This window comes from Talpa europaea, assembly GCF_964194135.1.
Source record: "Talpa europaea genome assembly, chromosome: 10".
In the NCBI taxonomy this organism is placed as follows: Eukaryota; Metazoa; Chordata; class Mammalia; order Eulipotyphla; family Talpidae; genus Talpa; species Talpa europaea.
The window spans coordinates 42,209,804-42,227,494 of NC_140077.1; the positions used below are offsets into that span (position 1 = coordinate 42,209,804).

The window sequence follows — 17,691 nt, forward strand, 5'->3', positions numbered from 1 at the left end:
CAGGGGGTCCTCCGCCTTCCCTTAAGTTCTCCCGCAGTCCTGACCTGTCCTTTTCTCAAAGACTGGCCTCAGCCACACAGGGCCTTGGACACAGGGATGCAGGCATCAGCTCTCTGTGGAGTCTCCTTACTGCCTGCGCTCCCTTTGAAAATACTTTTGCTCCTTGCATGGTCAAGGGAGGGGGTCATTATTATACCAAAAGGAGGAGTAAGACTTTCTTCCAAGATCTCTATACATGAACTTCTACCTTTAATGATTTCTATTTTTGGTGTACATTTTATGATGCACATACTAGATTAGTACCACGGTCGCGTCTATCATTTCTAACTAAATAACTAGATGTTGGAAGTATGTGCTTAAATGTTTTTTAGAGTATTGGGGGTTAGTCCAAAAGTTTAGAGACGATGAGTTTTGTAACCTTAGTTACTCCAAACACAGCAGAGGAGGGCACAGCATTGTTGGTTTCTATTATCGAGACAGAGGCTTGGAAGCCCAGAGAGACGTGGCGTCCCTCTCAGGACTGCACAGCCCAACTGGTACAGTGGTCTGGATGGACCAAGCCCTTTGGGGACTTACCTCATCCTTGTCCACCACCTGGATGAAGAGGGGGAGGGCAAAGCCGACCTGGGCCAGCTCAGTGATAGCGACGCTGTACTCGGAGCTGTTGAACTCTGGGGCATTGTCATTGATGTCAATAACCAGGATGTTGAAGGTCGTGGTGACTGTGGCATCGGACGGGGTACGGTCATCATTCAGCTCTGTGCCCTGCAGAGAGAGGACAAACACCCAGAGATTAAGGCGATCCTACCCTCCAGGAAAGCTACCATTTACCAGAGGCATTCTCTATGCTAGATGCTGGGTTTTGTGTGAACAATCCCATCTAATCCTCACCACAGCCCAGCACGAAGATCTATCATTAGCGCCCCCATTTTACCAACAGTGGCTCTGAGAACTTAAGCAACTTGCTCAAGGACACACAGCCAGAGCGGATGTCAAACTCAGGCAGCAGGATTCTAGAGCCAACAACAGGATGAGGAAGGGACGGGAGGACAAGACAGATTTGGAGCCCTATTAAGGGGTAAAGACAGAATCTTTGCTCCATTTAGCAGATGATAAAATTGAAGCCTAACATTTTTGTGCTCCCAGGTATTCAAAACAATAGAGCATCTGTATGGACGACCATTGTGCTAGGGGCCGTGAGGGTTGGGTCAGGGTCGGGACATAGGTTCCTGGACCCAGTCTCTGGACCAGAGGCCCAGGATGCCAAAATGCCCATTCCTACTCCCCACCCCCAACCCCACCCCTGCCAAACTCTCAACCAGAATCTCTGGGCGAGAGGCCCAAGACTAGGTGTCTTTACCAGCTTCCCAGGGGATTTGGATTCATAGCCAAATCTAGGAACTTATCCTTATGTTTTATATAAGGGTAGAAAAACTGAGCTCAGGGTCCAACAGTGAGTTGTTGGCAGTGACGGGACTAGGGAGCAACTTTCTTCTGCTGGAGTTGCCACCTCCATAGGAAGGAAGTAGAGATTAGAGGGAAGGCTAGGAGGGGCCCATGTAATACTGGGGGGGGGGGCAGTGTTGGCATGCCCTCCCTCCCCTAGCGGGCCCACACCTGCACATCAGGTGGAGAGGAAGGTACAAGCAGGCGAGGGAGGGCTACTCAACCCATGGCTGCTGCAGGCCCTCTCAAGGTCAAGAAGAGCAATCCAGGGCCAGGCCGGCTGCAGCGTGCTCCTCACACTGATTGAGGGTCTGCTTCCCAGAGTTCCCTTTCTTCAGGCTTTGAGGCACCCCCGCCCTCCAATCAATGGCTGGGGCTAGGAAGGACCCTTGTGGCCCAGGTAGGATTCATACCCCATAAATGGGTTTCCCAGGAAGGGCTCAGCAAGCCATTGATTTTAATTAAAGTCAGCCATGAGTGGCAGGTGGCTGCAAGGGTAGGGAGCTGTGAATCCACCATATCTTCTGGGGTGAGGGACCCCAGCAACTCTGCTCTCTCCCCTCTGCATTGCTCTTTCCTAACCAGGTAGTAGCCCCAGGGAAGCCATGAGAATTAGAAATGGGGCAAACTCCCAGAAACTGGGTAAACTTAGGACTCTGAAGTGGCATTGAAGCAGGAAGTTTCCCAAGTCTGCTGCTTGGGGAGTCTGCTCCTTAGATTCTGCTGCTTGCTGAAGCGGAGAAGTTGCTGGGTGGACTGCACTGCTTGTTCACAGTGGTAGCCATGGCTACCTTGACCCCCTTCCCAGACAATAAAGAATGCTTATGCTATGATGGATGGGATAGCAAGTTTCCTCATACAAATTGTATAAAATCCTGCCATTTTTACTCCTGGGTGCTCAGCCTTTTGGGAGCTATCCCACTGAGCCCGCCAATGTGACAAGCAAATCGCTCTCTCCACGTCTCTGAGTGCCGTCTGATTTCTCTGGGAAATTGCCAAAACAGCACAATAGAGAATTTGGAATCATGGGATAAGAGTACAGACCATGGGCTGAACACTTACTATGTGCCGTCTGATCCCTAAAATGGGGATAAAATAATGGCCCAGCAAGGTCCCTGGTAAGTGCTGTCTCTTCCTGATGGGGTCCCAAGCAGGAGTCCCAGGAATCAGTTCAGGCGGAGTCAGAAGTGAGTGAGGTGCCTCCTGGAGCCACATCCTGGAGCCCTTGGACATTGCCAGACGCCGACACTGCGGCCCAAGCATCCCCTCTAGCTGGGATGGGGGCGTCTACCCGCCGCTCTCACCTTCACGGTCAGGATGAAACCATGGCTGTACAGGGGGTTCTCCCGATCCAGAAGGCCATTCAGGGTCAGCGCTCCACTGATGTAGTCCAGGGCAAAGATGCTATTGGTATTCCCTGCAAGAGAGAGAGGCCCTCCAGGGGTGACTGGGGCCCAGCACAGGTGATGTGGGGCTGGAGTCAGGGCTCCTCACTGGGCATTAAAGACTAATCAGACTTAAAAATGGATGCCGGTCCAAGGAATAATGGGAGGCTTCTGAAATCCATGGGAGTCCTCGGCCCCGCCATGGGCAGTACTGGCACACAGGGTGAGATGCCCTTTCAGTCTTCTTCTGGCCTCTCTGATTAAGTCAAGGAGGGCTCCTGGCTTGTGCTAACGTGTCTGTAACACCTCTCAGCATGTATCTTTTCGTTTAGCAGAGCGCGGGCTCCAGACTCAGAACCTTCCAAACAGAGCATCACCCAGCTGGGACTCGGTAACTGCTACAGTCTGAATGTCTGTGTCCTCCCAGAATTCGAATGTTCAAACACTAACTCCCAATACGGTGGCATTAGGGACTTTGGGAGGTGCCCAGGTCATAAAGGTGGAGCCCTTGAGAGTGGAATTAGTTTCTTCTAAAAGAGACACAACAGAGGTCCCTCGGCCCTTCCACCACGTGTGGGCATAGCCAGAAGGCGCCCTCTGCAAGCGGGAAGGGGGACCCCACCTGACCTTGCTGGCAAGTTGGTCTTGGACCTTCCAGCCTCCAGAGCAATCCATTTGTGTGAGCAATAAATTTCTGCCACTTACATGCCAACCAGTCTGTGGTATTTGTTACAGTCCCAAAGCAAAAGCTTGTTTTATTTTCTTTGTGCATATTTTTCCATCCTATCCTATCCTATCCAATCCTATCCTATCCTATCCTATCCTATCCTATCCTATCCTATCCTATCCTATCCTATCCTATCCTATCCTATCCTATCCTATCCCAATTTTCTATACAGCAGTGATACAAATACAAAGTTTCCTTTTATGATAAATGAAATTAAAAATAAAATTCAATTTTAAGAATAAGTAGTTAAGTACTTATTAAAATTTAAAATACATGTTAAAATACTGGCAATAATCATACACAAATGACACTAGCTCAAATGGGGGCCTCTGTATCCCCACCCTGTCTTCCCAACAATTGTATTTTAAGCTATTTCCTACAGGTGCCCGGTGCCCTCACTTTGGTTTCCTCAGGTTCCCCAGAGCACCCTGTTTATTCCTGCTCCCTCATCTTTCAGCGTCCACTTTCTTCTTTTGGACCCCTCCCACCCTCTGCCCAGGGCCAGCCTGCCTCACCTCCTCCTCCAGGAAGGCAGCTGGCTTACCCCTCCAGCCCTCACTGGTTGGAGTCCCTATTCTCTGGTTGCTTCCTGTGTTTTCATGTGATCTTCCCACCCCAACCTAAACACCCCTGAAGATGGGGCCCTTACATGACTGTCCCACAAAGAACCTGACCAGTTCTGGACACACAGTGGCAAGCGTGTTTCTGAAGGATGACTGCTCCCAGACTACCTGGGCCCACCCTGCCTGACCCCTGCTCTTTCCACCAGGCTGTGAACTCACCTGAGAAAATCTCAATTTCCTTCTGCTCTCTTCCTCAGTGAGCAGTGTGGTGGTTCACCCACACACTCACTCCCTGCCATTCAGTCACATATCAGCCATTCCCTGGCCAGGCCATCTGGTGGCCAGGAGGCATTGTGCTTCGGGTGGGGGTGGGAACAGAAAGCAGACCTAAGTCTGCCAGGAATTATGACTCTGAAGCACTGGGAGCTTTAAGACCTACAAGAATCAGCATCTCAGTTAACAGTCGGGCAAGGCTGTTCGCACACATGGAAAAGTTCAAAGAAGGAAACCTTCATGGAGGAAGGATCATTAATTCCCTATACCATTTGCGAGCTGTGTGGCCTTGGCAACTTACCTAACACCCTTGGTCTCGGTTTCCTCATCTGTAAAGTGTAGGTAATAATGGATATACTTCATAGGGTTATGAAAATTAAATAAGTGCTCTCTGTCTCTCTCCTCTCTCTCTCTCTCTCCACACACACACTCACACACACACACACACAAAGTCACCACTTAACATTATTGATGGGTTCTCAGAAACTTTGACTTTAATCAAAACAACATATAATGAAACCAATTTAACCATAGGGTAATTGGTATAAACAAGAGTCATGTTCCTACAGCATATTTCTGGTCACAAAATATCACTAAAATTTAAATAAAGACCCCAAACACTTGTAATATTAATCAATCATTTGTGTGCATGCATTCATTTTCCTGCCTGCTTATTTCAGATCAGGGTCAGGATGGCTAGAGCCGGTCCCAGCAGCCCAGGTGGCAAGGTGGGAACCAGCCCTGGACAGGATGAACTTTCCATGTCAAGATTCACCCCCTGAATTCGGATAGGAACATCTGACACACCATGAACCTCATGTCCATGAACGACATCCTTGGGATGTGGGAGGAAATGAGAGTAATTAGGAGAAAACTCACTTAGACCCACGCAGAACTACAAAATCTATACAGACAGGGGTCCTGATTGGGAATTGATTTTTTTCCTCATTAATATTAAAACTAAACGACATTGAACAAGACATTATTTGAGGACCAGCTGTATATATAGAGGCTTGGACTAGTTCCTGGAACTGGACAAGTACTCAGCAGGCACTGTTTGGGAGCGAGGCAGGACTGGGGAGGGGGATGGACAGACACGGACTCCACAGGTAGGAACTAATACCCAAGCTGTTAACACCCGTGGGTGGACATCAGGATCACTCATGGAAACTGCTATATCTCCCTGCTCCACCCCTCCTCCCAATCCAAAGGAATCTTTATAAGAGAGGGATTCATGTCATCTCTCGGATTAACTAGGGAGAAACTGGAGGAGAGAAAATTTTCTAACTTTAGACTTTGGGGCAGGAGCTGTTGTCAGCCACCCTGTGCTGGCCAACAAGGGGATGCTTCTACCTGGTTGGTGACTCGAGGCCCGCTGTGTGCCCTGTTCCCCTGTCCACTGCAGGGATGGCTGAGGTTGGGAAAAGCTATTGATAGCTGCACAGCCTGTTCAGGTCTCAGGTCACTCTCAGACTGTGGGCTTGGGGACTTTGACATAGGGTCAGGCAAGAGAGGGGGCATCTTTCCAGCCTTCCCCTTGCTAAAGTTTCTCCTATGGCCATAGAGAGACCCAGGAAATCTTCCTGCTATGTTTGTAGTTGGAGAGGTCACAGAGCCATGTAAATGCATGAATGCAAGGGAGATTCTTTAGCTAGATATTTGCTGCTGGGCAAATAAGAAGATGCTTGCTTTCATCCATTCATCATTAGCTAAGCTACTCAGCAATTACTAAGTTCCTGCAGTGTGCCAGGGATACAGTCTAGATGGGTAAACAGCACCTAACCAGGTATCCACAAGATGGTGATCAGGGCTGAGGCAGAATGAAGCATGCGCATTGCATGTCCCCTTAGAGGCCTGGATCCTCTCAGCTCCCTAAATACTGGGCTTCCCTAAGGCAAGACCTCAGAGTCTCCTGTTCTCCACCACACACACACTGGGATGGGCCCCGCCTCTCCAGGTTCCATAACCAGCATCCCATTATTCTAGATTTTCATAGAAACTGATTCTTCTCAACAAAGGAAACTATCAAATGTTTAGCTAAATATGAGTCCATTTTATTTTAGTAAGGTTTTTCCTATATATCATTCACAAATTAGAAGTCCCTTGCTGAATGACGTGCTTTGGATTTGGTTTGGAAATAGGGTTCTCAACCCTGGCACCCCAATTGGGTCTTTCCACTTAGCATCTTTGCCATATTCATGGCCATGCTGCCCACCCTCAATCCAGATTCTGTCCCCAGCACATAAAGTACCTCCTCCCCCCACAAGGCACCTTCTCCAGCAAACCTGCAGGTAAGTGCACACCAAAGAGTACACATTCCAACTACTCCCTCTCTCTCTCTTTCTCTCTCTCTCTCTTTCATATATCTTTGTGAAGTTCAACTTTTAGCCTCTTGCCAATTATAAATTTCTAACTCCCAGGACCAATAGCCAGAAAGGTTTACACCCAGGGAGCTGACAAGGCCACCCAACTAAGGGCTCTAATAGTCCTATTGTCACCATGGCAACATCAGCACTCATTGGGATGCTGGCTCAGGCAGGGCCAGGGCCGGGGGTGGGAGGTAAGCCTAAGTGGTGAAAGCCAAGGGCAGGTCTTGTTTAGAGACTGACTGATTCATTCACTCATTCACTCAAGTTCAGACTGAGCACCTACTGTGTCTGCGGTGCTGGAGAAAAGCAGGAAGGTCATGCCTTTAATCTCACATCAGACATAGACATTTGTGACATAATCACACCATTTACCATCTAAATACTTGCAAAACAGGCCCCCGAAGAAAAGCAACATGGGATAGAGGTGGTTAAGATTATGCCCACTGGAGACAGACTTCATGGGTTCAGATTCTGACTTTCTTAGTTAGCAGCTGGTCAAGCTGCTTAACCTGTGTGGGCCTCAGCTTCCTAGTCTCTGAAATGGGGGTAGCAACAGGACCCACCCCACAGTGCTGCTGTGAGGATTCAATGAGTTAATACGGAGTCTGGCACATAGGAAGCTCTCAACAAAGGTTGGCTGCCTGGACTTCACCAAGATGATACCACATAGGTCCCGCCTCCCCCACCCCTGCCCACCCTCACCGGAGGAAACTGTTTCAGCTGTTTGCCTGTGGGACCCTCTTTCCAGAAGGCCTCATAACCAAGGCCTGTGTTTACAAGTTGACAGCTCTGGGGCCTGTGTTTACAAGTTGACAGCTCAAGAATGAGAACAAACCCTTCAGGCCCCTGGGGCCTGGGACCCAGGGCTCTGCCTCTGTGCCACTTACCCCTCAGGCGGGTCACAACTCCTTTGCTCCTCTATTTCCCCTCTCCCCCCTTCCCTGCCTAGGGGTATCGGGGAGGGTTGCGGGCTTGGCAACCCCCAATCAAGTTCCTCTGCTATCCTGGAAACTGATACCACCCTGTCAGCCCTCTGGTCTCCCATTCTTTACCCAAGCCCCATGGGAATTGGAGGACTGGAGGAGGCCCACTGGGGATACCTTTCACCTGTTGAGCTCCTGCTGCTAAGCAGAAGGGCAGCTGCTTCCCTGCCTTGACAGGTGCTACCCTAGATGTGTAGGGATATACATGGCAGGGGAGGGGTTCTTGGGGTGAGGTGGGGCTGCACCTGTAGTGCACTAACTTCTGGGAACTGTGACAATGTGTCTATATGAGAGAAGCAGCAGGTCATTACTGACCATGTTGGTTCTCTGAGGCACAAGACGGGGGCAACCACTTCCTTTAGGAGCTCTGGGCTTGGCAGCCTCTTCAGATTTGCAAGATAGGATATGAATCAAGTCTGCAAATGCATGAAATGCTATCAGATGGGAGAAGGGGTTTCACAGCCTTCTTTCCCTATTTATTAAAAAAACAGTAGCTGCTATTAATTGCACACTTATAGGTGCCAGGACTGAGCTATCTGCACAATTACATCACTTAGTGTTTGTAATTATTTGGTAAGAAGATATCCCATTTTATGTGTGACTCTTCAGATTTAAGAGACCTTAATAACATCTCCAAGGTCACATGGCTGCTAAGTGGCTTTTGTGGACTTCAGCCTTAAGCCTGTCCTTCTCTCTGCAGGCATTCACCCTACATACAAGTTTGCACCAATTCTCTACCTGGCCTGTGCCACGGGACCAGGAAACATAGTAAGACAGATTGGAGCTCATCAGCCTTCACAGAAAGTCTGAAGTAGAAAATAGTATACATTTTGGAAAGCTCTAGATAAAATTCCTCCACGACTGCTTCAAGTAGTAGCAGAATATTCATGTGGCAATGTCCCAGATGCTGGAGAGGGGACCAGGAGAGGGCTACAGTCAGGAACAGTCACCTGACTGTTGCAAAGGTGGGGATATACACAACTGGTAAGTTGCTTTTAGGGCAGATCCATGGCTCCAGAGAGGATGGGCAGGAAAATGTAGGTAGACAGTGGTTACCTGCACAGTGGCAGGTGCCTGGAGGACATTCTCAGAGAGAGAGATGGCAAGCAGGGTCACACAGCGCTGAGAGAAAGGTTCAGGAGAAGAAAGACGAAACAAAGGCTTCAGGTTGCTCTTTAATGTCGCCAGAGGTCAGACTGTGAGACACTGAGGCAGGGACTGTAAGTGTCACAGCTGCTGCCAGGAGTTTGATGTAAAACACAAGGAGAGAAGATGAACGGCAGCTAGAGGGCGCAGCAGAGCCAAGCAAAGGGCTTCGTTTTATAGCCAGTAAAGGCAGAAGGGAGAGGAGACTAGATGGGAGGAGTGGAAGGGGCTAGATGATCAGACTTGGGGAGCAAAACAAAAGGCTCTCCCCTTTGGCTGTGGCAGTATGGGGGAGCACAGGCCTCCCACCTCCTTGTTCACCCAAGGCTGGCAGGCTCTGTCCTTCAGCAGGAGACCCCTTCTCGTGGCCTCTGCCAAATCTCATCACTCCCACATCTTGTTCCCTTGTTATCTCGAAGGCAGCATCTTGACCCACAACGAGCTGGGTCTGGGCGAAAAGCAGTTTAGCGAGTGGCTGATGGTGCGTGTGGGAACACAGGCTGATGACTTTCAATTGCTTTTGTCTGCTCTGCTACCGCTCGCTGCCCTCCGAGTTAAAGGAAAACCAACTGCTCCCACCTTGCTCCTTCCTATTCCTAAGACCCACCTCCCAAGTCCAGGCCCCAGGAAGCCCCTCCGAGAGGTTTGCCATGTCCCACTCCTCGACCCCTAGGACCAGTCTGGCACCCCCAGAAATACCCTGTACTGTAAGGCTTCCCTGGTTCTCACCCCCAGAGATCCAGCACAACCTTGAAGATAAGGCCTGGGGCTCAGATTTCTGTCCCTCTTGAAACCAAGAATGATGCTCATTACAAGTCTGTTGGGTGGCCTGAAATTTTGCAGCCCCCACCCCTCTTTGCTTTGATTAGGAAGTGTCAGTGAGTACACATTCAAGTGGGGGTGTGCTCTGGGCCCTGGGGTGGGTCTGTGAGGTAAAGGAAAAAAGAAAAGAGCCATGTGTATGAGGAGCTCATAATCTAGTTGGACTTCTGGGCCCAAACATCCATATTCTTACAGGCTGGTCCCTGAATGGAGGCAGGAGGCTGGATGAAATGACCTGGGGGCTCCTGATCCTCCCTCGGTTAAGGGTCAGAGGCCCTCCCCAGGAAAGTGAACACAACTGAGATTTGCACTCCTTCCCCTGCTGTCTCTCTTTTAGTCACAGTCCCTACCTGGAGCCTATGACAGCCGCATCCAACTGAGGACCGCTTACTGTGCATACACTGGCAAGATGAAAAAAAGACCAAGGTGCCAGCAATAGCTCTGCACTTACCAGCTGTGAGACCTCCTGCAAACTGCTAACTCCTTTGAACCAAGTTCCTCAGCTGTAAAGTGTGGGTAGCAGCTCCCACCTCACTGGGCAGTGTGAGGACGTGGTGAGATCACATACACAAAACACCTATTGTGGTGTCCAGCACATGGTAGGTGCACCTTTTTTTATCACCACCCCTCCTTTCACTGCTATGCCTCCTTCTGAGTGGAAGGATCAGACCATGTTAGTCCCTACTGTGTCCCACTTCATCAGGACAAGTGAGGGGCTCCCCACAACAACCAAGATGCATGTGCCTGGCACTGTGCAAAGTGTTTTGCGTGCATTTCTTTTCAATTTTCACACTCTCCCCCATTCCCACCTCCCTCCCCCGATGAGATAGATGCTATTGTTCCCATTTTACAGGTATCAAAACTAAGGCACCCATAGAGAGTTTAAAAATAACTGGTACTGTCATCCAGGTAGCAGCTGGAGGATCAAGGAGCTGCACTCAGTTCTCATTAAGCTAAAGAGTTCATGTCCTACCCAGAGACCAGCCCGGTTCTCCTTTCTTCCCCCAAGAGGTAGCTTATTGAACAACCACTGTGCACAGCCTATGCTGCCTGGGCCAGGGGGGCAGGCTGGCCTGCAGGCCTATCATTGTCTAGTGGAGAATTATCATTCTGCCTGGTATAGAATGGATGGCTGCATGATGAAAATTGAGAATTAGTTTGAGATACAGGCTTTGGGCAAGATATCTTATGAATTAAAAATTGTTACTTAGCTGCCTGCTGACAAAAGGGGCTGATGTCCTGGGTGGCACCTGGGCTGGGCTGCATTGAATGATCAACATATGGCAACCAGGGGTGTGAGTTACCTCGGCTTTCAACCAGGGCCGGAGATGCATGCTGACGGCTTGCTGACACGCCTAAGGACCCTCCTCCCCAAATTTCTTTCTTAACCTGCCTAGAAGCTTCTCCCTGCAGGTCTTTGCTGAGCACCTCATCTATATTCAGGTCTCAGTTCAAATGTCACCTCTACTGGGAAGCCCTCCCTAATCACCCCATTTGCCCACACTCACCTCTACTCTATTAGCCTTCTTTATTTTTTCCCTTCAAAGCACTTCCACTCTCTGAACCTCTCTTTCATCTGTTTATGTTTGCTTATTATCCGTCTCCTTCCACTGGAACGTAAGTAAGCCCGAGGGGGGGGCCTGGTTTCCCCAACTACCCAGGAAAGTGTTCAACAGATATTTCTTGAATGAATGAATGGACTGAAACAGAGATGTCTGGGGGCCATCCTGTGGCTGGTGGAAACAGCTTCTTGGAAGATGATACAGTGGTGACTTATAATATCACACGGCATAGATACCAGAGTTGCACCGGGGCTGGACAGAGGGATCAGCCGATCAGCTATTCCAGTCGGGGCGACCGTGCCCTTCCAACGCACCCTCAGTGATATGTTTGTTTGAACAGTGAGTGTCTCAGTTAATTACAGTTATTACAGTCCAGTCGGGGAAAGACAACCTTCGAGTCCCTGAAGTAGGTGTGAAGTGCAGTCTGCTTGTCTTGCCGGCATTTCACAGAACGACGGTTTTCATCAAGCTCACTTAAACCAACAAATGATTACCTCTCCTAATAAGACTGCAAACTGGACTCTGATTAATTTGCTAATAACTGGCTCCAATTTGTGAAACATTAACCTGAGTAGCCAAGGATAGTAAAAGCCATTATGTTAGGGTTGCTGAGGGTCGAGCCATGCCCCTGAACCCCCAGCAATGCTAGGCTCCCTGTGGAAGGGGGAGGCTCAGACAGGTGTCCCCCTGGACCACAGAGGTCACTTAAGTGCAAATCAGCAGGACATCACCAGCCATTATACTTAAGATTGGAATATCCCCTATTCCTGTTCCCCAAGAAACCTTTATTCTGCAACCAAAGGAATTTCTCCAAAGGGAATTATCAAGGGATGTCTCCACAAATAACAGCCACCAGGATGGTCCCCATGGCACTGTTGGATAAGGAAAAATGGGAGCAACTTAAATGACCAACAATAGGGGGTTAGTCAAATAAACTATGATTCAGGAAGTCATGTTGCAGAAGAGAAGTTTGTAACCTGAAAAGATAAATGTTTGAGGCAAGTTTTTTTTTTTTTAAGTAGTCACACAATAGCATAATTTCATAAGATACAGTTGTTAAAAATTTGTGCAGAGAAAAAGGAATGAAATGATAATAAAAATGTTGAAGATTATCTCTAAGTGGTGATATAGAAGTTTCTCAACTTCAGCACTATTGCTATTTTGGGCGGGGAAATTCTTTGCCGTGGGAGACAATGTTGTGCACAGTAGGATTAGAAGAATCCTTCGCCTCTAGCCACTGGTAACACTGCCTCTGGATTGTGACAACCAAAAATCTTCAGACATCGCCAAATGTGCCCCAGAGAGGGCCAAGATGGCTCCAGGTTGAGAACCACTGATCTAGAGTCATTTCCTGAGGCCTCCCCTGGTGGTGCAGCAGTTGAGCGCTGGGCTGCGAAGCTGCCTGCAGCCTCTGTAGTGCCGGTTCGATCCCCGGCCATCAGCGAGGTTCCTGGGCCACTGGCGAGTGTCCCACATGGCACAGAGACCTCTCCTGCCGCCCGCTGCTCCCCTCAGCAGTGTGCTTCGGTCCTTCTGCCTGTTTTGCTCCCCGCTCTGGCTCTGGTGAATTCTCTCACCCGCCCACACTTCTGACTGTACCCAGTGCTTGTATAAATAAATAAATAAATCTAGAGTCGTTTCCTGGTCTCTCAAACATTTATCTTTTCAGATTACAAGTCACTTTTTGAATTATTTGAATTACATTTCTTAAAAGGTTAATATAAGTTTCTTGAAATAACCCCTCAAATTCTAGAACTAGATAGTGATGGTGATTACATAACATTATAAATGCATTTGCTGCCCATTTTAAATGTTATGCATATTTTACTACCAAAAAAATCCCCAATGTTTGATGATACATGTCTCTGTGTGCTAGGCAGTGGTAGGAGTGGGCCAATTTGGAAACAGATTGGCCAGAATGAGTAATCCATCCCCTTCTGGATGATCACTATTAGTGATGACAATTTGCTGAATTTAAACCCTCTGAGGACAGGGACCTTTCCTGCTGTGTTCATGGCTCCATCAACTGTGGTGAATGAGGGCATCTGCAGGGCTCTGGAGAGCCTGAGACTGAGGGTCTTGATTCCCGAGTGGCATCGGTCAGATGAAGAAGCAGGACCTGTGCCTGAAAAGCGCCCAGCTCTGCTGAGGGCACCCCTTGGGGGGCTGGTCAGGAGGGGTCCCTTCAGCTGGGAGAAGAGGGGCATTTTGTCAGGGAAACCAGTCTGTACAAAAGGGCAGTGTGAGGACACACGTCAGAGGTGGGAGCCAGGAGAAGCAGAGTTCTCATGAAATGGTGTCAGGAGCAGCTGATGCCAGGTGAGAGCCTGGAATGCCAGGTAAGCACTGTGGATTTTGTCTAACAGCAGCGGGGAGTCCCTGGAGGCAGGAAGACCTGTCAGCAATGAGCACATGGGCTGAGTGATGGCCAAGAAGCAGTAACGAGGCCATTTATTGCGGGCTGTCTGTGTGTCAGGCAAGGTCTAAGCATTTCACCTGCACTAACCAATTACTCTTCGTGGCAACTCTACGTTCAGGGCATCATCGTTATCATTATTCCCATATTATTGTTATCCCCATCTTACAGGTGAGAAAGCCAAGGCACAGAGGGATTAAGTGATCTGCCTGCTGTCACACTGCTGCTAGTTCTGCAGCAGCGCTAGTTCTGCACACTGCTGCAGAACCAGACTCAAGGCCAGGCTGACAGACTTGAGTCTGCAAGACTTCATCCCTATGTCAGGCTGCCCATGAGAGATGGGAATGGGTGCTTTACCCACTGGCAGAGGGCTCTCATCACATGGATGAGTTCACTGGATTCTCAAAACTCCCTGTGAGGCTAGTACTGCTACCCCACTTATTGGATGAGGAAAATGAGGCACAGTCAGGGAATTGACAGGTCTAAGTACACAAGGCTACTGAGTAACCATGCTGGGATTAGAACTTGGATCTTTTGGGTCTTAAATGTCCATCATGGCTGCTCTGGCTCACCTGTGTGGGGCTGGGGGAACCTGGGGGTGGGGGACTGGCCCGGAGATGAGCAAGGTGAGATGCAAAGCAGCAGCTGCAAGTGCCTCAGAGATCACCTGCTCACTTGCCTGGAGCCTGGTTACCTCCAGGGCCTGGGGTAGGGGGTCCAGACACCCACACCCACTCTCAACTGGGGTCCCTCCTTGCACTAACTGTGGAAGCCTAGGTGCACCGGCTCCCCTAGAGAGCCGCTTCTCTGTCTGGTGCTGGGCCTGGCCCTGGCCCACATAACTCACCTGAGTTTGGCACTCAGGAGAGCATCAGGGCTCAGGGAGATTTACAAGCTCCGATAAAGCCATCTCAGTCCTCACATAAGAAGCATTTGATATTTGATGATCTGAAAGGCCTTGTCCCAGAGAGTGGGCGAGGGAGGCGGGGGAAGGGAGACACTTAAGAAAACAAAGAGGACAGTGATCAGATGCCCAAGGAGAAGGAGGCAGGAAGGGGGGGTGTGGGTGCTGTCTGTCATCCTGCCGGGGTCACCCTCTCCTCCAGCACCTCTGCACTGATCCTGCAATGGAAAAGACAGGTCCAGGGGGGCTTACAGGGGAATGGGGCACCAGAGACCGCTAACCACACTACCAGGTCTTTCTGTTCCAGGCACAGGTTGGGAGGCATGGGTAAGGCCCTGAGGGAGCATATCTGATGGGGAAGACTGGTCACCCCAAAGGGAAGACAGCACATGTGTAAAGAAGCAGAACTCACATAGGTCATGAAGCCAGGAGATTGGGTTCACACTGTGGGCTTGTGAGTCTCTCTGAGGCTCCGTCTCCTCATTGTAGGTGAGAGTGCTTGTCCTGCTCACAAGCTGGAAATGCTTTACACTGGATGTACATCAAGTGTATGTTGAGGAGGGTGAGCCTGTGCCACAGGCAGGGGGTGCTGAGCATCGCCAGGGGCAGGTATGCACTGAAGCCTGTGGGATGAGGAGGCTTGGTGCCCCTGAACCTTCCAATCCTATTTTCACACTCTAACCTCCTTCCCTAAATGCCACTTGTTCAGCTCCTTGTCTTGTCATGATCACATGGAGAAACTTTGTGATCAGAGAGCCCTGAGATCAAATCCCAGCTCCACTACTTCTAACGACATGACTTCAGGCAAGTGGCCTCACTCTGAGCCTCAGTTTCCTCAACTGCCAAATACACATAATAGACTTTGTCTCCTGGCATTGCTGGGAGGACTCAAGGAGATGCAGAGCACAGGGCTGGCATAGGGTAGTGCTCACTGAGTCCTCCCCACCTTCCCTACCAATTTTTCCCCATGAGCTTTGATCCCCACAGTCCACAGCTGCCCCGCCTCTGGCCTCAAGTGCTACAAGTTCCAGGAGTGAATGACTTTCAAGTCTGGGAAGGAGAGCCCATCACACACACCTTGAGCCGGGTAATTTATGAATCAAATTGTGCTCCGTCAGGGCTCCGCAGCCCAAAATAGATGTGGTCAGACGAGGTTCAGGGAGCCAGCCTCAGACAGTTATCTTCATAGAAACTGGCCACCAGCTGGCAGAACCAGCCTGGATGACTGACCTTGAGGGGCTCCCTGGGGGCTGCAAAGCCCCCCCTCAGCCCAGCCCTGCTCTGAAGTCTGAGGCGAGGATGCAGCTCTGCCTGGGGCTCAGGAAGGGAGCTGGTGACCGTGGGCAAGTTGCTTAGCCTCTCTGGGCCTGAGGTCCTCCCTTACTTAAAAAGGGCAGTAGTTTTTAAATGTCTTTGTGTTAGTAGCAAATCCTTTTATCAAAAAAAATCTTGCCTAGAACCAATGTGTATATATTAGTCCCAATCAGAGCTAGCTGTCCTGGCTGAGGCAGATGAGGGGGGCAATGCTGGAGTCCGGCACACTCAGTGCCACCCACCCCCTGCCTGAAGGATGGGGCTAAGGGCCTGGTACTTCAGTGAGCCTGGAAGTCCCTGTGGACCCTTTCCAGCTTTCCCAGCCCAAAGTTGTCCAGGAGCATTCAGCCAAGGCTGCCCAGGGTCTCACACCATGTTATGTAAGCCACCCAGCACCAAGGAACACTGACCAGGCAGGTGAGGTTCCCGAAGTTGAGGATCAACATGTCTTCATGTGTCTGTTCTTTCCAGAAGGGGCAGATATTGTAGCAGCTAGGACCAGGCTGAAAGCTCAGCATCACACCTCACAAGTTGTTTGACCATAGGCAAGTTACCTAGCCTCTCTGAGCTTTAGTTTACTCAGCTATAAACATGGCCGGGGGGGGGGGGGCGGGAACAATACTTATCTCACAGAAATGATGCTGAGATGAAGACCAGTAATGTACCTATTTAGTTCAAGCAGAGTCCAGCACATTGTAAGTGCTCAATAAATATTAGCTGCTATTAGAAATACTCTCAGACGGGCCTCCCTGGTGGCGCAGGCGGTTGAGTGCAGGGCTGTGAAGCTGTCCGCAGCCTCTGCAGCGCCGGTTCGATCCCGGCTGGCGAGGTTCCCACACGGCGCGGCAGACCTCTCCTCTCTCACCAGCTGCTCCCCTCAGCAGTGTGTTTCAGTCAGTCTGCCTGTTCTGATCCCCACTCTGTCTCTGGTGAATCCTCTCTTCCTCCCACGCATCTGGCCTGTACCCTGGCTCTTGTAAAAATAGATAAATAAATAAAATCTTAAAAAAAAAAAGTACTCTCAGAGAAGGACAGAAAGTTGGCACTTGATGTAGTTCTATGCTGCTTAATCCTCATCAGAGCTGACTAATAAACTGAGGTGAGAGGCAAAAGGATGTGTACCCAGTCTTATGGCAGGTGTTTCAGTCAAGATTTGACCCCATTGCCTTTGATGTCAACGCCTGTGCTCTTTTTCCTATTCCTTCCTAGTTACACTGCTTCTTGAGGGTCCCACCAGGAATGTTTCAGATTGTGTCAGGCCCAGTTTCATGATATAGGAGGGCTTTCTGGCTTCTGGTCAGTGACTCAGAGTATAACATCAAAGCAGATGTTTCTGGTCAGGGAATGACTGGGGGAAAAAACGACAGATTTAGTTAAGTAGAAAAACCACATGACAATGTGGAAAACATAAAACTCTAGTGTTCCACTGAAAATGAGTCATAATCGTCATACTCACAAAAATAAAAGAGGGCAAAGTTATCCCACAGGGCAGACGGCCTCAGTCCGAAAACAGGAAGGTTGGGGTTTCCCAGAGGGTGTCCCAGGAACTCGGATGCATAAATATATAGGAAAGGCCAACTTTAAAAAGTTCTGTGGTCAAATAAATTTGAGAAGTGCTGAACAGGCATCTTCACTGCAGGACTTGCCAGAGCCTTTTAACGTGCTAACGTGAGCTGTGACTTGGAGGCTGTGAGGATGTGTGTGTGTGTGTGTGTGTGTATGTGTATGTGGTATGGTGTGTGGGGTGTGTGTGGGCAGTGGGAATAGGTAGTCACTTCACC

General features: G+C 49.6%; 1 protein-coding gene across 1 annotated transcript in view; it reads right to left on the reverse strand.

Moving 5' to 3' along the window:
* Positions 1-434: 434 nt before the first annotated feature.
* The window catches only part of LOC311178372 (cadherin-23-like), a gene marked incomplete at its 5' end in the record, with an annotated part of 165,311 nt that continues 148,054 nt past the window's right edge, over positions 435-17,691 (reverse strand). Inside the window, 2 exons of the mRNA XM_084244908.1 lie at positions 435-765; positions 2,751-2,863. Coding sequence (XP_084101034.1) covers positions 469-765; positions 2,751-2,863 — 410 coding nt within the window. The 3' untranslated portion in view covers positions 435-468. The remainder of the gene's footprint in view (positions 766-2,750; positions 2,864-17,691) is intronic.